Consider the following 22,478-nt stretch of genomic DNA (forward strand, 5'->3'; position numbering starts at 1 on the left):
TGATGGTTGGAGCTCTGTGATCTAATCCATGAACCAAATATGAGCCATTAATCAAAAGTGGATGAGAGATATAAATGAAATGTTGCCTACTTTGAGAAAGGATGACAAAAGGCAACTAGCTGATAGAAATTCAAGATAAAAAGCATTTGGATGTACTTCCTGAGGACAGGCAATGAATTCAAGCTGCTGGATCAGCTGGACTTCAAACATTTTATCACCCGTGGTTGTGTTACACTTGATGTTTGCTTTCCAGCCTTAATAAATGCAATTTTTGTGATAAATCCATGGTTAGGTCAAAAAAAGTTGCATTGGTGGACAAGACTGAGAATGTCTGATTCTGGAGGAACCAGGATGCTGGGATTTGAAGCGCCCCAAGGACCAATCAGTCATAGCAACAAGCTGAGGAGCCAGGTAACCCAGTGAGGATCAAGGTCTTGACATCCCTGCAGTGACAGGTGGCCAGTGAGACAGTGCAGCCACTTCATCAGAAGGAAGTCACAGAGAAAAAGCAATTAATGTGTCATCAAAGCCACAGCAGCATACTGTCAGGGAAATGAGGGGAAAGAGAGCTACAACAATAATTCTAATAGATCCTGAAGTAATGAAATGCTTCCAGAAATGCATTGCTTAGATGGAAAGTCAAAATGATAAAGTCTGTGCAATTTCTGTCATCAAGGCAACTCCTTATGATGACGATAAATAAGTACTTAAAGAAACATATGTCATCTGATACTGTTCTCTTTTTTTTGTTATAGCACAGAAGATGTCAGAAAATGTGTAAGCATTAGTGAGAACTATTTTTTATAGTGCTGTGAACTATCCTCTTGTTTTGTAGGAGCAGTGCTTTTCTGCATCAAGGTTTTGAACAAATGTATCAAGTAATTTGCAAATAGTTGGAGGGGTGTAGTTTGTACACCATATCTTCATTCTATTTCTGGGTATCAGATTCTTGTTGTGTATGTCTTGCTTTAAGTAACAGCTATAAACTGCAAATAGATACAGTATTACATGGCATTTTATAAGAAAACTTGTGGGTTAAGATGAAGACAATTTCATAGGAAAGCAAAAGCCATTCACAGAAGCAAAGCAAAATAAGGAATTCATTCCCTGCTTCCCATGGGCAGATAGGTGTCCAGGCATCCCCAGAAAAGCAGAGCTCCATGACATGAAGCAGTCACTTGGGAAGAAAAACAGCATTGCCCCTCCTTCCTCCCTCTTCCTCTGGCTCTATATGCTGAGCATGATGTTGCATGGTTTGAATTATCCCTTTGGTCACTTGGGGTTGGCTGTCCCAGCTGTGTCCCCTCCAAAATCCATGTGCACCCCCAAGTGTCCTTGCTGGTGGAGTGGGGTGAGAGACAGAACAGCCCTTGGTTCTCTATGAGTGCAGCAGTAACAAAGACATCTCTGTGTTACCTCTCTGTTATCTCTGCATTGTTTCCAGCACAAATCCAAGCCACAGCCCTGCATCAGCTACTGCAAAGAAAATTAACTCTATCCCAGCTAAAACAAGCACGGATTTACGTTATTTTGTTGAGTTACTACACAGTGATGTGCCATTCTGTCACATTGCATGCATTTAGAAAAATAATGAAAATAATGATTGTGAAACTAGAACAATAGGCTGGAAGTTCCCCCAGCTGACATCTCTGTGTTCATTTACAACCAGGTATAGCAAGAAAAAAGTGAATAAAGCTGACCAGTCTGCTGGCAGTGATTTTAGGCATCCTTTCCATGCATCCTGAACAATTGCAAATGCATAAAGGAGGTGCAGTGCAGAAAATGAGATCATTTCAGTTAAAGGTCACCAAAAAATCCTACTAATCTTTAAGGTATTCCATCCCTCCTTATTTTATTTGCTATTACAGACTTTAAAAATCGGTATTTAGGGAAGCTGATAAAGTATCCTGTATACACTGTTACATAAACAGCAACAGACTGCAAACGGAAAAATTAACATTCAGAGGTATTCAACATGTTAATTTGCACTCTTTTTCCTCTTCTAAATTTTTTTAAAGCACTGGAAAGGTTCTTTAAAGTATGTCAGGTATTTATCACACATTGTAGCTAAACTGATATTTCTAAAACTTCCCCTGATTATTTAGTCACGTGTAAAAGATTCTCACTTTGAAAAGACTGCTAGCCTTTTCCATCTCTGATATTTGTGATTTTTAGTATTTTTTTCCTTCTTTCTGTTTTACAGAATGTTCATAAGGGTTCTGTGTGGAGAAATGAAGGGCACAACAGCCAGTAAACACAAAGCTGTTCTCTTCAGTGCTTACTGTAGTCATGGGGAAAATTTCAGAAATTACTAGCTGGTTGCAGTTTGTCTCAGAGCAGTGCAGAGCTGTGTTGTTATATTGTACAGCTGGAGTAAACTTTCCATCTTCACAAGTCACTGGTGCCATTTGTGACTGCAATCTGCAGCATAAGGTCTTTCTTACCCTCGGCTGCAGCCTGAAAGCTGAGATGGCAGGAGAGAGCAGAAACACCTTTCCCTCATCCACACAGCAAGGACTTCCTTTCCATGTGTAGGTGTTACCAGTTTTCACTGGTACCAGACTGAATTCCTGCAGATGGCTTTACAAGGAGCTGTCCTTGAAAATCACTGGAAAAGTTGGCTAGCGGATGCTTCAGCTGCCATATTTCCCACAGAGTACCAAATCTGTCTCCATAAGGGATGGTGACTTCTTGTTAAATTACTTGTCCTGTTAGTTACAATCTAATTAAGTAGACCTGTCTCGTTAATTTGTATTAAATCCCATATATCCAAGGTACTGTCTCTCCCTTCACACTTATATAAGTCCCTGCCTGGTGAGTTCAGCCAGAATGATTCAGACTGACATTTCCAAATTAAATTAGAAGTCTGTGGATTTTAAATGGACAGTCTCATGCTCAGGAACTGTGGACCTTTGACTTTGAAATGCACTTTTCTTTTTGGCCTGGTGTAGCGTAAGCTTGTTGGAATACAAGTCCCGGCAGAAATTTATCTATTTACTCATGTTGTTTCTCAGGGGGGAATTTCAGGGAAATCAGGGGATTTCATGGCAATGGAGTTTTATCAAAATTAATCTAACTGGATAGAATTGATGTAAGTGGATGTTGTAAACATTGTGGAGCATTTTGGCCTAGGGGGCACCCTAAGTACATTTTTGCAGATAGAAAATAAATACAGGAATTATTTCAAACATTATCCAGGACTAAACAGTCACGTTGTTTAGCAAAGGAGACATTCAGCTGACTTCTTATTCGCTATTTGGGAACATCCCCATTGCCATGACACCAAAATTTGTCTTTGGGTTTCACAAGAGCAAATGCCCAAGAAACCTTCAAGATTTGAGATGTGCCCTCTCTGCAAGGAATGGAAACCAGCTGCCTTTGACTATCGCAGGCCACTGCTTGGAGGGCACAGGCTTGTGGCAAGGGAACCCTTTGTGAGGTGAATTTCTGCACAGGAAAGATCAGGCCCTTTGTTTTCTGGACCACGTTCTTCCAGTCTCTCTCCTTAGCAGCCGGCATGAAGCACTGCTGCTGAAAGTTTTTTAATATTGAGTTATAAAAGCAATCAGTTACTTATTTTTAAATATAAAAATAATTACTCGTAGCTTATTAACTAGCTCTGCTAGCCAGAGATGAAAACTGCTGAATGTCTGAATAAATCTGCTCTATTTATCACTTCATGGAGTCTATAATCCTCAGACAGTGTAAAAAATTTACAAGACATCTCTGAATACTGAATTTTGCACTGATTTGGATCTCACATTTGTTTGAAAGACATCTGAAATCATAACCAGACAGACACTTTCCTCCTGAGAAAGCCCCAGTGGAGGAACTTTTGTAAAGGATGTAAAATAACCTAAATCTGTAAAATATGCTGACAGTAGTGTGACTTGAGACAGTGGGCAAGAGGGTGTTGGATGACTACCAATGTTAACTTTCAAATTTCTGGGAATCCTTGGGTTTCAATGGGTGTCTATTCCCGTCCCAAAAGAAAAAAAAAAAAAAAAAAAAGGAAATGGAGAGTAAGCCCATACAGTCATAGGTTTGTGTAGAAGCTATTGTGAATTTCTAAGTATTTCAGGAGTCCTAAATTTCATGGGTTAATCCTATTTAATTTTAATGAATCTACTAGTACAGGAACAGCTGAGCAATCAGACCTTTACAAAGCTCCGTATATATGGACATCGATCCATTTATGTTCATTTCTTAGCTGTTGCAGCAGATAAGTGTAAGCAATCAAAACTTAAAAATGCTGTTGCTTTATTTATTACAGATAGGGCAACTTGAAAGCCTAAATACAAGAAAGGAGGTAAAAACCAATGCTGTAGCTGGCACATGTTTTAAACAAAAACCTATGAGAAATATTTACTTTGCTAAGAGAAAAGGAGAAAATTCAAAAAATAAAAAATATATTAGTAAGATTAAATCCCTGTTTTATCTGAACAAGCCTGCTAGATGATTATTCCAAATCTTTGGTCACAAGCAAACAATTCAGTATCTACAGCAGTGGGCTACCTATGCATGTTTTGCATGCACACTGTTTGTATGTAGCAGGTGACATTTCTAAATCATGAAAAGAAAGCAGGTAAGTGAGCAGAATAAAAAGGACTGGAGACAATTTATCAGATAGCTGATATATATATATGTTTCAATTTATTTCAGACAGAAACACATGAGCTTTCTGCTTGTTTCCAAGGCAGAATAAAATGTATAACTTTAGCAGCATTGATCCTTGCAGAATAGCTTTAAATCTCCCCAATAATTTAGTTGGAGAGTCTGTACAGCTACGCAGTCAATCTGGCTTGTTTCTCTTGGTAGGAAGTAGAGGAGGGAGTAGCCCTGTTAGGGAAACCAAAAGTGGGATTTCAACAAACCAGGTTTCCAGGATTCAGCTATTGCTACTCTAAACAAACCTCCTTTCAAACCATTTTCTACAATACACTGGCCTTTCTCATAAGAGCTGTACAGAACTTTTCCAGTAGAACATTTTCTGTTAAAAGAGATAATTCTGATGAAATAGGCGCAGAGAAAAAGAAATTTTTTTTGGAAGAAATATTGGAACATCCATTTTATGTTAATGATTGATTTTATCTGAAGTAAAAAACTGTTCTGCATTGTATAAAATGTTTCAAAAGAAAACAGAACAAAACACTTTGGATGCCATCAAAACAGAATATTTCAATCAACCTCCAAGTGATTTTTAAATTGTGTAACACGGGAACATGAAAATTATTCACTTGTCCTTCATTTCACAGAGAAAAAATATTCAACAGCAGGCAATTTCCCTTGGAAAGGAATTGCTGCTTACAAGACAGCTCCAGCCTTGCTCTGGTTTTGTCCTGATTCCCTTCTTGATGGCAGCTCATATCTCTGCAAAAAATGCAGTCCCATGTAGTGCCTCAAGGATGGTTACCAGATGATAAAGGGACCATCTGTTAAGAAATTTGTGAAGGTGGTAGGACTGGGGACATGGGCTGTTTCTGAGGGGAGAAATACTAGATCTGTGGTACACAGCAGGATCAGGAGGTATAGGAGTCAGGGAGAAAAGGCAGTGGGATGACTCTTTGTAGGACAAAGACAGCAGTGCTGGTGGCCACCCACGGCTACTTCCCCTTGGGCAAAACCTTTGCTTTCCCCATTAGGGAAGGGGAGATCAAAGCCACTGCAATTCCAGAGCTGTCTTTCCCTGGCCTTTCCTAAAAATATCCCAGATGTCTTCATATGAGCCCCAGACTTCTGCCCATTTCCACCTACTCCCACCTGCTGCTGCAGGGGTGGGAGAGGCAGCATTTGCAGCCATGGCTGGGCACCAGGACCCAGTGACCTGCTTTCCAGTCTCAGCAAAACTCAGACCATCACTGAGGGAAAACAGCTCTGTGTGACAGCTCTGCACAACCCTCAGCATAAAGACCTGCTGTCTTTCTGAGTGCCAGGTTACAGGGGATGAAGGCTACAGGGTGCTGTAAGTCAGGAAGAACCAGTGGGAGCATTTGCAAATGCTTCCCTTGCCAAAGCCAGAGAAGCAACCCAAAATTAACCATTGGAATAATTTGTTGGCGTGCTGCAGGCTCGTTGTGTCAAGGGCAGAAACTAAAGTTTAATCATTAAAACATGGGTGAAAGGGAATTTGTTCCCCCTTTTGTGCACATCTGAATGTCTCTCCAGATCTGACCCTGGCAGAACTGCCCTAGGCTGGCCTTGGGGAAGCTTCATGCCCACAGGCAGAGGACAGGCAGCCCTTCTGACCCTGATCCTCGGGAAACATCACCTGCAGGGAAAGAGGGCACCAGCAACCCCCTGGGCTGGGTCCTCCATAATAAACACAGCTCGTGGATAAACACAATGCAGATAACTAGCTGTGTGACAATAAAATCAGCTCAGATATTGACACAAGGAGAAGACACCCCTGAGGCAGCACTCACTGCAAACCCATCTCTGAATGAGCAATAGTTAAATGTTTGTCCTTGCCTCTTTCTTTCAAAAGTAGGGCAAATATCTATAGAGTTCCCAGCGGGGAGGTAATCTAACTTTAACTTTCATACAGTCAAGTAAAACACCCGAGACCTGTGTTAGGGATGCAAGCAGGTCGTCTGAATTATGATTATTCAATCTGGTATTATTTTAATCTGGCATGCCTCTCACGTGCTTCATTTAGGTTCATCTTGACCTGAAAACTGCAATCTCAATGCCTTTTATGCCTCTATCTTTACAGGTGATTTACCTTGTTGCAGTGTATTTTTTCTGGTTTGTTTGTTTTTTTTTCCCAAATATAAATATTTATTTAAATAGCGAAGCCCTGCCCGTGAGGCCGAACAGCACATTTCATTGTCTCAGGTCTCCCGAGCGTGGTCTGGGTCCCCTTCTAGCAGCAGCCTCTTGCTTTAACACTCGCTCTTGCTAATTGAGGCAGGGAGATAATGAATTAAGAGCCACGGGAGGTGAAAGCCAACGCCTCCCCTACAGCCGCAGCGTGCTCCGGGTGATGTTTTCTTACTCGTTTACAAGACAATAGCCGAAAAAATTAAGGACGGGGAGAAAATGACTGAACCTTCTGTATGAGATAATGGATGAGCCCGGGATGACCTGTTTTTTTCCTTGCGGTGGAGCGGTGCTGAAGACAGAGGGCACCCGCGCCCAGCCCACAGCCGTCGCCCCGCCGCCAGCGCGCCAGCTCGGGGCGGCCGGAGAGCCGCCAATGCCCGCTCCCAGCAGGCAGGGAGCCGCTGCCTCGCCCGGCCAGGTACGTCTCAGGGGTGACCCTCCGAGCGGAGCGCGGGGCTCGGCCGCGGGCCGGCCCGCGGGGCAGGCAGGGCGGGCAGACGGCCCCGGGGCTGCGGGGCTGCCCGCGGGAGCCGGCTCCGGGCGGCTCTGCTCGCCCGCGGGTGCGGACCCGCAGCAGGACGGCGGCTCCCTTCGGAGCGTCGCCTTCCTCGGGACCGTCCCCAGCCCCCCGCGCCGCTCGGCGGACACGCAGCCCCGCCGGCCCCGGCACCCCTGGCCCCGGCGGGGAGGGACGGAGCGGCGGCCAGCGCGGAGCGGTGCGTGCCGCGGCGGGCTCCGGGCGCCGGGAGGGGTGTGCGGGTGTGTGAGTGTGAGTGTGTGTGCGAGCGGGGCGTGTGCGTGTGCCAGCCACCGTGCGTGTGCATCCGGGGACAGCGCGGCAGCAGCGCCTGGCGGGGGGCAGAAGTTTTGGGGAAGCGCCCCGCAGTGCTGGCGGGCGGCCGAGCCGGCGGTGGCGGGCCCGGGACAGCGGGACACTGGGACACTGGAGCGCCGGGGCAGCGGGGTGTCGGGACAGCGACACAGGAGGCTGCGGGCAGGGGACACCGGGACAGGGAGGCGGCGGACGGGGGTGCAGCGGGGCTGGGGCCCGCGGACCGCGGCTGCCCCGGCTGCGGGCGCTGTCTCGGGTGCTGACGGCTCCTCGAGCAACAGGGACGAGGCTCGGCCGCGCTCCCGGGCGGTGGTTCCATCTCCCCTCCCAGCACGGCGCTCCCAGCCGCCAAGCCCTGTCGCCGGGCTCGCCGCCGCTCCCCGCCCGAAGCCTCTCTGCACGGCAGGCGTGCTGGTAAGGCACATCGGGGCTTTGCCCGCGGTTGCCTTAGTAACTAATATGTATTTTCCCCTGCCTTCATGTGTGTGCCCCTGACTGGATTACAGTTTTTGCCCCCTACACACGGAAAAGTTAATCTAAACTGTAGAGTGCTTTTTTTTCTTCCTCTCTTCCCTGACCTTTAAATGACATTTCCCGTGGCTGGCAGGGCAGACCACTCGCTTTCTCTTTTTGCTCACGTTATGGATGGAGAAAGGAAATGTCTAAACTGAGAAAGATGACTTCAGGTAATCAGAATGCAAAGAAAGGAGTGCTTGTCACTCTGCTTTCAGGGCTGGGGCCGCTGGGGCCGGGCTAGGGCTCTTCTCTGATGAGCTGCCTACCCATAGAAACTTTTAAAACTTCCCGGGGGCAGAGGGGGTGTGTGTGCTGGCTGGAGATGTGGGAAGTAGCTGCCTTGGCTTGAAATGCAGACGCAAAAAGGATTGTAGAAACTCAACATATGTGAGTATGCATGATCGCATATCAAGGCAAAAAGTACATGATTTAATCCCTCTTGAAACTTCTTGTTGAGCGTCTTATCGGAGCACATTGCCCTGGGCTTTTGAGAAAGCAGACATCTCTAACTGTGCAGGGCTGCTTTATCGAGCTCAGGTTTGACATCAATTTCCTGGTTAGCCCATTTTATCCCCTCTTTCTATGCCACCAGGTTAAAAGTCACTAGGATGACGGCAGTCTTGGCACCTTCAAGAGTGATGCTGTGAGGCTTCGCTGTGATGGTATTTGGAGCAACCTGGCCGTCATCGGGGAGAAGCAGATGCCATTTCCTACATGTTCTTAAACCATGTGCAGGCAAGGGGAGCCCATGAAATTTGTAACCTGGGTCTGGATGACATCGTGCAACAAAATGATTGGTGTGCTGCTGGTCTTTTTCCCTGCTCTGCTGCTGGAGATGGACGTGCTGCCCAAGAGTGGGGGTCGGAGGGTTCTTCTCTCTGCAGCCTCCTCACAGCGGTCGGTGGCTCGGATGGACGGGGATGTCATCATTGGGGCCCTCTTCTCTGTCCATCACCAGCCACCAGCTGAGAAAGTGCCCGAGAGGAAGTGCGGGGAAATCCGGGAGCAATACGGCATCCAGAGAGTCGAAGCCATGTTTCACACTTTGGATAAAATTAACGCAGACCCGGTCCTGCTACCTAACATCACCCTGGGCAGCGAGATCCGAGACTCCTGCTGGCACTCCTCCGTGGCCCTGGAGCAGAGCATTGAGTTCATTCGGGACTCTCTCATCTCCATCAGGGATGACAGGGATGGAGGCACCCGCTGCATTTCCGACTCGCAGACCCAGCCCCAGACCAGAGTGAAAAAGCCCATCGCGGGGGTCATCGGCCCCGGCTCCAGCTCAGTTGCTATCCAAGTCCAAAATCTGCTCCAGCTCTTCGACATCCCCCAGATCGCCTACTCTGCCACCAGCATCGACCTGAGCGACAAAACGCTGTACAAATACTTCCTCAGGGTGGTCCCCTCCGACACGCTGCAGGCCAGGGCCATGCTTGACATCGTCAAGCGGTACAACTGGACCTACGTCTCCGCCGTGCACACGGAAGGTGGGTATGGGGCAGCCCCCGCCTTCCCGGGCCGGCCCCGGGGCTCTGCGCCCTCCGCGGCGGCTCCGCAAGGACGCGCCTGTGCCGGGTCACCCGCCGGGACCCGGCCCGGGCGTGCGGCTCCTTCCCGGGGGAGCGCCGGCCGCTGCCACCCGCGGGCACCGTGCGGCGAACGTGGAGAGGCGGGAGGGGTACGGGGGTGCGTTCCGGGGGGCGGAGGGGCCCCGGCTGCGGGCAGCGGGAAGGGGGCTCGGCGGCGCAGGAGCGCCCGCAAGGGATCGGGCGTCTCCCCGGCTCTGTCCCTGTTCGCACACAGGGCGGTTCGCGTGTTTGTAAATAAAAGTTAACAGATGTGAGCAGCTGCATGCGGGGCGGGAGGCCTCGCCCCTCCGAAGGGGCCGGGGTAGGTCCGTGGGGCCGGTGAGCCCGTGGGGCTGATGCTCCCGGTCGCTACCATCGCCGGGAGTTTGACAAAACGGGATCGGGGCTCGGCGGGGACTCCGAGGTGACTAATCCTGACTCCTCAGGATTAGCTGCTGGCTTTGCTGCGTGTGAACTGATTTCCTGGCTCTGCGAATAGTGAGGAAAGAAACCTGAAAATTCCTCCCCTGTCCAGGTAGTCCCTGCAAAGCCAGGCGCTGTGGGAAAGGGTAGGCAGAGGCTCATGCATCTTATCTGCAGCTTGAGTAATAGTCAAAGCTATCGCTCTGCACAATCTGTTCATAGTCAACAGGTCCTCTTAATTTTAAATATCAAAAGAAAAATAGCGATAATAGCAGTTTTTTTAAAGAGGAGACATTGGTTTATAGCCAGGCTAGGTGGACCAACATAAATTGCAGCAGTAATTGCATTTGATAGAAAATAAACTTGTGATATATTATTGTGATATTTCTGTAGTCCAGTTGTGGTCCTCAAAATGGGATTTCTAAGTATAAAATTGCAAATCTGCCCACATTATTGCTATAGCTTTGCAACTATTCTGTTTATCTGAGTGTATGTCCTGCATGGATTTGATTTTTATGATTCCCTGCGCTTACTAAGCTGACTCCACACCTTTCATTCTCACAGAGATGACTAAATAAAATGAGGTAAGAACATATATTGTGCCAAAAAAAAAAAAAAAAAAAAAAAAAAAAGAAAAGGAATCTCCAGGAAGGGTTACATATTTACAACATTTAGAAGGGAACTGGATTGATCTGGACACAAAACCAGAAAATGCTGCAATTTGAGGGGGCTGGGGAAGAAGTGAGAGCATGAAGCAATGACCTGACATTTGCAGTTCATTTATGCCCTGTTCAGATGAGAAAATGAGCTGCTAGCAAGACTTCAACATGAGCTATTAAGATTTTCTATTGTTGACAGATATGATTAGATCCTGTGGAAGGCCAGGATGACAAATAAACATGAAAGGGGTAAATCCATTGTTGATCTAAATAGCCATCTCTCCCTTCAAGGCACTCTGGAGTGCTCTGCTAACTCACTGTGCCTGAAGAGTTACCTCAAAGGACTGGCTGCATCTCTGTCTCACTCCTGTTAACATTAGTGGACCTTATCTCTTTTGGAACAGACAACACCCTCTGAAGGTTCATTTTAAAAAAAGATCATTGTAAGCAGCAACTTCAGTCACTGATTGTGAGAAATTTTAATTAGATACCTATTTTTATAATGTTACTGACTGATGAAAAATAATTGTTGCAAGATATTTTTAGACTTCTGAACTGATACTTTTGAAAATAGGGGTAGCCCACAGGGCAACCCTTCTCTTAGGAAAGGTCACAATTTCACAGATCGTGCAGCTTGAGATTCAGATTTGCTTTTTTGTTATTAATCTGTGTCTGCCATTAATTTATTGTTAAGTTAAAGCAAAGAATGTCACTGAAATTATGTAACAAGCTGTAACTTCACATTTCTTTCCAGACAGACAAGTTATTTACCCTACCCAATTGCTGTTGGGTAGATTCCAAAGACTTTTTTTCCTTCTATTTAAAGTGAAGTTAGTATTCATGAAAATCGGTGTAAATGGTTGCATTTCTGTTGTTTCAAATCCCATACATTCACTGTATTGTTAAAAGTGAAATCATTCTTCAAAGACAACACAAAGCCACTCTGAATAATAGTCTGAGTAGAGCTGCTCCATCCATGCTATGTTTGGAAATAGGGGGATAAAGTGTAGTCAGAAACATTCCTCCTCCACAATTACTCATAGGCCTTTACACAGTTTTTATGGTGGGCTGCAAAATGTGCTGGGAGGAATTCTGGGGTATCACTGGTTGGAGAATCTCTTCAGCAGAGACTCTGAGGAAAGGGCATGTTTCTAGGAAATGCACAGGTTGGCATTGTGAAGAAGTTAATTGCTTTCCCTTCCAAGATCCAGTTTGTCCCCCTTTCCAGGGCAGGAATGCTGCTTTCTTCCCACCTGACCTCTGGTTCTCATGGGAATGGACAATGTTTAGCTCTTGTAGGCGCCCAGCCACAAGGGGATGCAGTGAGACCACTGAGCTGCCTGACTGCCTGTGCCAGCAAGGCACACTCCTCAGTCCTCACTGACCCAGGGCAGGGCCATGGAAACTCCCCAGACACATGAGCCCTTTCCCAGCCTGAACCATCCAGCTCCTCTGCTTACCCTTCCTCTGCTCCTGCAGCCTACCTGAAGCTGGCTGAATGCCCAAACCAATACCTGGGTACACAATTATAGCTTTAATGATAATCAGAAATAAATAGCATACAATTTGTTGCCCAAGTTTCTTTACAATCTTTACAATGAAATCTGTACATGCCATAAGAATGAACATAAAGAGGTCATCCATATAGGAGATTGCCTTTAAATAGTTTGCATTTGACATGAAAATTTATCCTTCATGTGCCAAAATGATAATTAATTACTGATGATGACTTTTAACTACACTCAGTCTCCACTGGTAGGTACATGAAGCTGCATGGAAATGTGCCAGACCTGTTGGGGTTTTTTACACAGTTGTTTATTAAGAAGAATAAACATTATCTGGGTAAAAACTTCTCAGTCAATAAAATCTATTTTCAAAGGTCCATTTAATACATTGCTTATCTTAGATTAAAATTTGCATATAAGACTCCACATTAAAGAAGAAAGAGGTTTAGTTATTTTATTATGTATCAGTTAAGCATAGTTGCCCATATAAGAGTAAATTTTTTCCCAGAGTGGGCAACAGTCGTTAAATGCTGTAACAAATCTGTGCATCTGTCAGTGTAAGGCTGTATGACCATATAGTAGTTGCAAAGAATTTTCAAGGCTATTATTTTTTTTAAGTTTTCCTCAAAGATAATTCAATATTGTAGTTTTGGCATGTCTACATCTGAAATTTTAGGCTTGAAAGTCATTCTTATCTTGAAATGCACCTAAATGGACGCTTAACTTTGAGCCCAAACTTCCTATGGAAATCAAAGGCATCAAAAAGCCCATTGGTTAAAATTAGGCATAATCCTTAGTGTGATAAGGGCAGAAGGAGTGACACTTGCCAAGGGTAACTTTCCAAGTGAGATATTCTGGTCTTTAGCAAGATAACCTCAGAGTCAGGGATTCTCAGCTTAGACCAGGCAGCCACTGGTGCTTTGGTAGCACTGTGAAGAATTACAGGGGACACTTTCTTCCTTTCCTGGGGAAGAGCCCCCGGGCTGCCCCCAGAACAAGGCAAGAGATAGCGAGCACCACTGCTGTGCTACTTCCATGCTGAATGCAGAGAAAATGAATTCCTGGGGTTGCCATGAGAAAGTGCAGCGTGGTTATGAGATCACTGTAGGTTACACTGACTTCCAAAACCCACAAGACAACTGCACCCCGGCTAGTGATCAGCATGAAGGCTCCACCAAATTCCTCACTTTTCCTGTTCCTCTTGTACAGGGAGCAGGAGAGATGATGGTGTAAATGTCCTTTTATCACCTCATCTTCCAAGTACGCCACTTCTGAATAAGCTAATAGAAATACTTAGTGCCTCTACCTGGACTACATTTCAATAATTGCCTACCTGTTAGCCTTATAAAATATATTGAGCATTTTAAAATGTATATGAGCATTCATTTGAATGCTGTTTGCAATTTATGGACCATGCTTATGCTTTATTGTACAAATACCCCTTTATAAACAAGGTTTCCATTCCAACAGATTAACATGCAGACTTTGCAGAAAAAGCTTTGGAAATGGAATGATTAAGATAATTGCACCAAATTTGGACTGTTTAGAAATTAATTTTAGAGAACAGTGAGATGTTTCTTGTCTTGATTAAATTTTGTCAGATTTGTATTGCCAGGCAGTTCGTTTTTCTTGAGTATAAGGCTTAAAATGAATTATGATGAAGCAGATGGCACAATTGTAAAGATTTTCAGATCAAAGTAGATGGTAAGTATACTATCTTCACAATGATTTTTGATAACCTGACTGCTGCATACTATCCATTGTACAGGAAAATCATAAACATGGTTATATGTGTTGGAAAGAGGATGGAAAGTATTGAGTCCTGCACTTTATTGCAAATTTCACAAGAAAATTGTGAATTTTTTACAAGTTCATTCAGTAGAACCTACTAAAGTAGCTTTAGATATGGTGGAAGATAACACTTCTGTTTGAAGATAAGTGGGGCTATATTGATCAAATAGCTCAAAGGAATGGATTTCATAAAATTGTGTTTAATTTCTCAAAGGTGTTTCTGATGATGTTTTATTATTAATTCTATGGTGTCACTCAATGATAAATACTTTTTGACAAAATTATTGTCAGGCAACAGATTAAGGAGTTCCAGTTCAAATATTTGGAATTCTAGAGAGTGCAAATATTTCTATAGATAACAACAATCACAAAAATGCTCTTATAGGTTAAGCTCATGTAGTGGTATGAATTGGGCTGAGATGTGTGTTCATAAATGCAGATTTCAATCTATTTTTTTTATGTTTAACTTGCTTCACTAATCATCTTCAGAGGCTTTGTGACATGAAAAAAAGGAAAGACATATATCCCAAGGAAAACAGAAATTAGTTTCAAAACAAGTATTCCTACATTGGATGGATCCCATTAATTGTATTAATTAGAAGGTGCTGGGAGAATAATTTTCATAGATTAACATTGAAAAAATTATGGTTCGTGACAAACACCATAGAGATCAAGAGAAATTCCTTCTTGAAAATATATTGCTTTGCATTACTCCTAAATTCACAAATAGTAAAGCTTTTCAACTACACAACTGGCAGCTGCATGAGTTATATCAGCTCAAAAGGTTCATCGAACTCCTGTGCCTGCCTTCTCAGCAATACTGCTAGAGTTCATATTTATCAGTCAGCACAATGTGTTCATTTGTGCTTTATTTTTTTCTGCATTATGTCCTTGCTATCAGATTTTTATGTCCTACAATCCTTGTTAACTCCTGCATGTTTCTTGTCTCACTGAGGACTTTTAAAAATGTTAAATGACCTTAGCTTTCTCAAAAAGCTATGTCCAAATGCCTCTAAAATATACCTTTGAAACTTAGGTTTGTAACATGGAGGTGCTTGCACTGAGGTTTCTTAGACAGAAAACAAAAAGCTAAAAATCTAGAGTAAAATGGAGTAAAATTATAACTAAAGCAGTGTCACCCACTGAGAAAGATTCTTTAGGGGCCTGATACATCAGTGAGCTGGTAACAGTAGTGAGAGACCAGAAGCATTGCACCTGCCACATGCAGCCCAGAAAAATGCTGAACAAAGTCATTATTAACTGTGGCTCCCTGACCCACGTGAAGCAATACAGGGATTTCACTTTATCTTCTGGGTGGCAGAAGTGCTTGCTGCATAAACCACTGTCACAGATGGCAGTAATTAACATGTGTGCCTGCAGTCTGAACTGGAGGGCCATGAATTCATTGGACATGATTGCACCTGAAATAATTGTCCTTTCACCCATAGGTATCTAAGGAATGCTGAGGGTTATCACCAGACATGGTTGTAGAGAGGCATGCAAGGCACAAATGCCCTCCAGTGTGTAACCAGCTCAGATTAGCAGGTCAGCTCTAATTTTTCAATAGTGTTTTCTCAAACACTATTATTACTATTATTGCTATTAATGTACATCTTAAAGTACAATTTCTAAATCTGGTTTGCCAGCAAAAAGTTGGCTGTTGAGAGAGAGGCTGAATATGAAAAGAAACAAGAGCAGGACAGAGCATATCTCCACAGTTCCAGTCTGTAGCAAGTTCCCAAGTCCTAGGGCTACCAGCCACCCATGACTGTTTCCTTTAGGAGTTTGTCCAATCCCATTTTGTATCATTTATACTTTGGTCTCTAGAGTTTCACAGAATCACAAAATGGTTAAGGTTGGGACAGACCACCAGAGATCATCTAATCCAGCCTCCCTGCTCAAGCAGGGTCCACTAAAGCACGTTACTCAGGATTTTGTCCAGATGGCTTTTATTTATATATCTCCTGGAGAGGAGATTCCACAATCTTTCTGGTCAGCCTGTTCCAGTGCTCAGTAACACTCCCTATAAAGAAGTTCTCCCTCAATCTTATAAATTAATTATATCTTGTGTGAAGAAATGTTTCCTTAAAACTATTTTTTGATAACTGCATTACCTTCAGAAGTTCATACAAAACTATTCATCATTTGTTAATCCTGATCATTATTCTGTCCTTCTAATTCCAATATGAAATGTGGGCAAGCAAAGCTACATTCAGTATTCAGGGTAAGGGTACAGCATGGTTAAACTCCCTCATAAGGTAAAAATTTCAGTATTGCTCTCAGACTTTTCCTGATAAACTTCCAGTTGTCCATTACTTTTTTAATTATCACCATGCACTGAATGAATGTTGTCAGAAAATACCTTAAAATTACCACAAAATCTTCTTTGTAAATTTTGAGGCTTATTTTAGAGGCTGTTATACACAGGGTTATCCTCGTGTGTTACCCTTACTTTATTAACACAAATTTTATTTCCTACACTTTGGTTCCTATCTGTTAACCAATTATTAATCCAAGACTACAGGTAGTATCCTGTACTACCTCTATTTCTGTCAGAGACTTTAATAAGAGACCTCATCAAAAGCTTTCTTAAATCATAAATACTCTTAGTATAGTATTACTCATACGATTACCTGCTCCAAAAAGAAGGTATTTAGCTTCTGAGATATGTGGGGATTTTCTGAAAAGTTATGTTAGTTTTTCCCTGATATGACATATTTATTTATTTGTAACCTTAATACTGTTTTGTCATTGTTCCTACCAATTAGCTTTGTGAAGAAATATCTGAAGTCTGCAGAAATATCATGTCTGTTGTTCACTGGATTACCGTCTATGCCTCTCTACTCTCCATAAATTCAGTTAAAAATGAAAACTGATATGTGGAAATATAAAATTGCTTTTTTCTACTTTGCTGCTTGCTTTTGTGCTAAGGCCCCTGTAACTGGTATTAACATGCCCCAATAGAACATCAGCTGGTATTGGAAATTTTTTGAAGTCCACCTTATGAATTGGATTTGTTCTAAAATATGTTCTATTGACACTCAGAGACAATGGTTCATTTCCATCCTACATAAGGAATGACCATTGTGTGAGAACTGTCCTATCTGCCTTCACTGGCAGAGCAGACTGAGAGAATTAATTTAACTTTTCTGTTGTGGTTTTATCTTCCTTGAGTGCTCTCTTTATATAATTTGCTATCATTGAATATCAGGCTAGTTTCCCATTTCTTGAATATTTGAAGAATGGTGGGTTATTAGATTCTATGCCTTTATGTCTCAGAATTGTTTCATCTTGCTTTTTTCAGGTTTTGTATTTCAATTGTCAAGGTATACTCTGTTTTCTTTCCCTCATTAGGGCACAACCTAGACTTTTCAAAGTATTTTTTTAAATTTTATTTATTTGGTTTTGGTTATTTTAATAGCATTAGGAAATTTACTTTTTTGCTTTTTCATGCCAGCTTTTAAAATCCTTTTGGAACTTTGGCTCTGACTATTCCTGGCTAGTCATTATGTAATTTTTTAGTATTTCAGTCTTTTGGCTACTCCTTTTAATGTCCTTGAAATTAGCTTTCTCATCTTGATATAGTTTATTTTGCTTTGAATCAAACATTACTTTTACTGATTTTTTTATTTCACATGCAGCTCTTTTTTGTCTTATCACTAAAGTATAGTCACAATTGCAGACCACTTTTTGGATAGTTAAGTCTTAACAATTTGTATATGGCTTAAGACTAAATCAAGAGTTGCTTCTTCCTTTGTGAGTTCAATAAGCAAATGAATAACACAAGTAACACATGAAAAATAAACCAATACACAGTATGTAGGATTTGCCTTCATTTTTCATTATCTAACCTACAGTCTGGCACTGCTACCTACAGATCCAGAGTGTCTTAATAGCATTTTGTGACATGGGCATTGTGCATCACAAGCTGTTTCCTCTTCTGCTGAGCCACTGCCTAAGTGGTGTGTGTCTATCAAAAGCCAGATATTTCATTTTACTGACAAGTCATATTGTTTGTTCTGTAGTATCATGGTCCTTTGTTCAAACAATTTTAATTCATAATCTCTCTTGAATATTTTTATAGACAAATGAATTTCTTAAAGGATATTTGAATTATGTTAACAGCCATCAATGATTTATAAGTCCCTTGAAAATTTGACAGTATTATTTTAAGCATGTGCATTTGGCAGTTCTGGTAGACAAAGCAGAGAAGGTCATGTCCTGTGCTGGTGCAGAGAGCAATAAGGCACCTATCAAATGCTCACTGAAGTTAATTGGTGGCCCTCTGTTGAGACCAGTGGATTCTGAATGGAGCTCAGCACAGCCATCAGATGTTGTCTTTTCAGGTTATTGAGCTGCCAATACTCAGAAAGCTGTAAAAATCTGCAGGGGTTGTGAATTCCACATCTAGGTGTATGCCATAGTTAATTGGGAGTAGTGCAAAATTGTGTGAAAACAAAACTCTGTTTGTTGGATTTGCATTGATATTAGAAGATATTCAGATAACATAACTTTTCCCTTTCAACTAGAAGGAGGCTGAATCTAGTTCTTCCCATTCAAGTTCCCCAGTGAATTTAACACTTGCTTCTCTTTACAAAATGTTTGAGGAACAAGCCTTCATTTTCTTAAATGCAGTTGTTTAACCAGCAATGTTCATCCTTATTAATCTGCGGGTACAGATGGGTTTGCACAAGCTAGTAATTTCCCACACATTTATTCAAACAAAACTCATCCTGGAAAACAGCAATAAGAACCAGACATGAATATTGCTCAAATGACAACTATTGGGAATCTGAATAAGTGTTCATAAATACTCTCTTAAAGTGTTTGGCCATGCTCCATTGAACATTGACTATCTTTTCCTAGGTGGAGTAGAATGTAAAAGATAAATTTGTAATTAATTGTCAGGAAGCGAGAAAACCTTTGAAGCTTGTTTATGAGCCTTTCTTACCCATGTGGTGTTGTGGAAAGGCTTCAAAATGAAAATTTGACATGTAGAAGTTCATGCTGGATATTGAAATTGGTGATCCTCCTCCTGAGAGTCTATTTCCCTAACTGCAAGTTCCACATGAGTAGATCTCAGTCTCTTGCCAAAACAGCGAATATGTGAAACTGAATATTGGTAGTACTATTAAGAAATTCTGTGTTACAAGCACTGGAAAACTGTAGGATTATTTATAAAGTAAAATCCCACTCCTATTGAACTATTCATAAAGGGTTACAGTGGCAGGCTGACAGCATTCTTTTGGAGGATGCCCTTATTTTCCAGGCCATATATCCTGGGAGGATAAACCTATTCAGCATCGGATTAAAACTCTACAGCTGTCAGCTATATGAAGCAAAGTGCTGAGCTGGGACAGCTGCTCCACTGGAACAAAAGTGTTGAAGATTTTGAGAAGGGAGAATAAGCCAGACAGCAGCCCTGACAGCAGCCCAGGCAGACTGGGTGTCACTTAGTCCTTTCTTGTTCCCTTCCACCCTCAAGGCACTACAATTGTGGCTCTCAGGTGTCACTGCATTTCCAGTTAAATAGGCTTAACCTTCCTCTTTCAGGTGGATACCTGCACAACTCAAACCATTCTTTGTCCTCTGTCAAGTTAGACCAGGACACCAATATCTGACAACTTAGTCTGGGCATACTAAGTGACATGGTGCCAGTGTGTCACCTAGAGGCAGAATTCCTTCCATTCCCACATAGTGCCAACCTGGAAATGTCATTACGACAGGAAGGTTCTCCAGGAGTTCCTTATGGATTTGTCACCAAACTCAGAAAGAGATAAACAATACTCTATTAAACATATGCCCCTAACCATGCCCTAGTTGTGTCCTTCAATGTTGGCATGCTGAAAAAGGCTAGGATAAGGATGTAGTAAAAGTGGCATTGAGACACTAATGTGCAAAACTGATGCTCTGAAGTTGAGTGAGTCAACAAATATTGATTTCAATATATTATAGAGCAGCCAAAAATGGACAGTATTGAGTTATACCAAAAATCCAAACACAAAAGACAAATGAGCTATGCCAGACAGTTCTGGCTACCAAGAGAGCAATCCCCAGAATAATAGTAGGATGGTGATGCAGACTTCAACTGACAAAAAACTGTAATTAAATTAAAACAAATCAGTGTGATGCTATGAAGAATAGCTCTTCTCAGCCAAACCTGATTTTATTCCCTGATGAAAATGCAAACTTGGTAGTTACAGATTGGAAGTGCAGATCGAGTATCTTAGATTTCTTTTCAGGCACTGAACCAGTCTTATAGAATATTTTCATTGAAAAAGCACTGGGCAATGTCAGAAAAACAGATGTCCCATAAATTTAAACTCAGCACACTGATCTCAGCAAGTCAAGGGTGACCATCAAGTGCAGCTTACACAGGAGAATTGTGTCCTTGAAAGAAGTCCTAGTACACTTTATGATTATAGAGGAACTATGTATAAAAAAAAGTCCCAACCCAAAAGCTAATGTCACCCTTGAGAAAGTGGGAACTTCACCTCAATCTAAGGATTATTACTTTTAATGTTGGTATTTGCTCAGTTCTGTTATCAACCTTTAAAAGTCAGTACGAAAATATTGAAAAGAGATAGGGATAAACCTCTGAATGATTGGAGGGCTGGAAAAAACTGCTTAATAGCAGGAATCCAAACCAGCTTAATCTGTCTGGTTTTTCAAAAGGAGATGCAGTTTTATGTGACAAAAATGCTTCTTTTCCCCCAAGCAAACAAAGCTCTGCATCCTAATGGTTAAATGCACTGATTGCTGGTAAGCCAACAAATTCCAATTAGAAAAAGACCAATGTTTTTACTTGTGTTGCTGATTAATCACTGAGATAAATGACTTAGGAAAGTTCAAACTTTTGATGTTGTCTAATCAAAATTAGCTGCAGATATTCCAGAACAGTTTTATTTGGAATGCATGTCACTGGGGACAGCACAGCTGGATCCGGAGCAAATGTATGGGCTGGAATTTGATAGGTGGTATGGACAGATAATAAGAGCAGACAATTCTTTTGTCATTAAATCTTGTTCATTTGTGAATAGTTTTAATTATGTAAGGAGGTGAGAAAAGAGTAGCTTAATATTTTGTTTATTCAGCTGCCTAGGAACTGTATCCTAACAAAGTGTTCTGTGCTGTGGATACTCACTGTAGAGGAAGAGAAACTTAGGACAAAATAGTCCCATCAGTCAAATTCAGCCCACTCTTTCAGTTTACATGCAGTATTTTAAGTCAGTATTTGTCCTGTCATCAGCAGTTGGGGCTGCCTGTAATGCATTTTGCTCTTAGACTACAGAGCCCCAGTTCCTACTGGTTTTGTTTGCTTGGGGGAAATTTCTATTTGCATGTGGAAAATTTCTATTTGCATGTGGAATTTATATTTCACTTATTCTCTTACTTATGACACAGATGTTGGCCCATTTGACTGAAGAAAACTGCAAGTTTTCTAAAAAGATGCAATGACATTTTCCAGTGGTCTCACCAATTATAATATTGCTTTGTACCTAAAATGATTTAATTTATGTGACAGCCCATGCAAAGTAAATGAAAAAATTGAAAAACACTATGAAAGAAAGCTAGAACTTGATAGCTAGGTTAATTAACATTCTTACCCAGCAGCTTTTCTAGAAATTAATTCAGTGCTGAATTTCTGATTATCTGTTTTAATTTTAACAGATGTAATATGAACATCAATATTTTCTGGTTGTTTCAGATCCCAACCAACATGTTATGACACAATCCCTTCATGCAATGAACATCTTAATGTCCTTTTCCAAGGCAACTTAGAGTATAGACATGTTTGTAAAATCCTTTGTCCTTGTCACAACTACTTCTGACTTTTCTACTGAGTCCAAATATATGTGAAATAATGCATTCCACCTTTGTCACAGATGTGTTGTTGTCTGTGAAGTGAGAAACAGGAATGCACTGGTACCATATCCGGAGTCACAGAACTGCTTTTTATAGTTCATATCCTGAGGACATATGAATAATAAAATTGTCTTCAAAGTTCTGGTAAAACATCTGTATTCAGAGTTGTGTTTGACTGTAATGAAGTCAATAGGAGCTATTGACTGAAATTTAGCTGTGATGATACTGTGTGATGATCCTGTAAGGTGCAGAAGGCTCTTGCTTGATCCCAAATGTCAAGTGAATGCTCTCTTAACTTTATGCACTTGGATTTTGGAGGGTAAGAACAAACCATACACTAGTCAATACAGTTTCTTGGGGTAGATGGGATCACAACAGTGCCCAGTGCCTTACAGGATGAGGCCAGGTGTGCTTATCTCACACTGAAGACAGATTTTCTACTGATAAAGCAGATATTTATAAGCCTTGTAAGGGACTCTGCAGTGGGTTAGTC

General features: G+C 42.2%; 1 protein-coding gene across 5 annotated transcripts in view; it reads left to right on the top strand.

The window, feature by feature from the left end:
* Positions 1-6,724: 6,724 nt before the first annotated feature.
* The window catches only part of GRM1 (glutamate metabotropic receptor 1), a 187,322-nt gene continuing 171,568 nt past the window's right edge, over positions 6,725-22,478 (top strand). For 2 of the 5 annotated variants that reach the window (XM_077175522.1, XM_077175523.1), the window contains exons 1-2: positions 6,725-7,240; positions 8,763-9,660. In XM_077175522.1, the coding sequence (XP_077031637.1) occupies positions 8,898-9,660 (763 nt within the window). In that variant the 5' untranslated portion in view covers positions 6,725-7,240; positions 8,763-8,897. Of the gene's footprint in view, positions 7,241-8,316; positions 8,341-8,762; positions 9,661-22,478 lie in introns of those variants that run through there. The other 3 variants (XM_077175525.1, XM_077175520.1, XM_077175521.1) reach the window with 3 other exon arrangements.

The sequence above is a fragment of the Agelaius phoeniceus genome, chromosome 3 (genome assembly GCF_051311805.1).
Source record: "Agelaius phoeniceus isolate bAgePho1 chromosome 3, bAgePho1.hap1, whole genome shotgun sequence".
NCBI classification, from domain to species: domain Eukaryota; kingdom Metazoa; phylum Chordata; class Aves; order Passeriformes; family Icteridae; genus Agelaius; species Agelaius phoeniceus.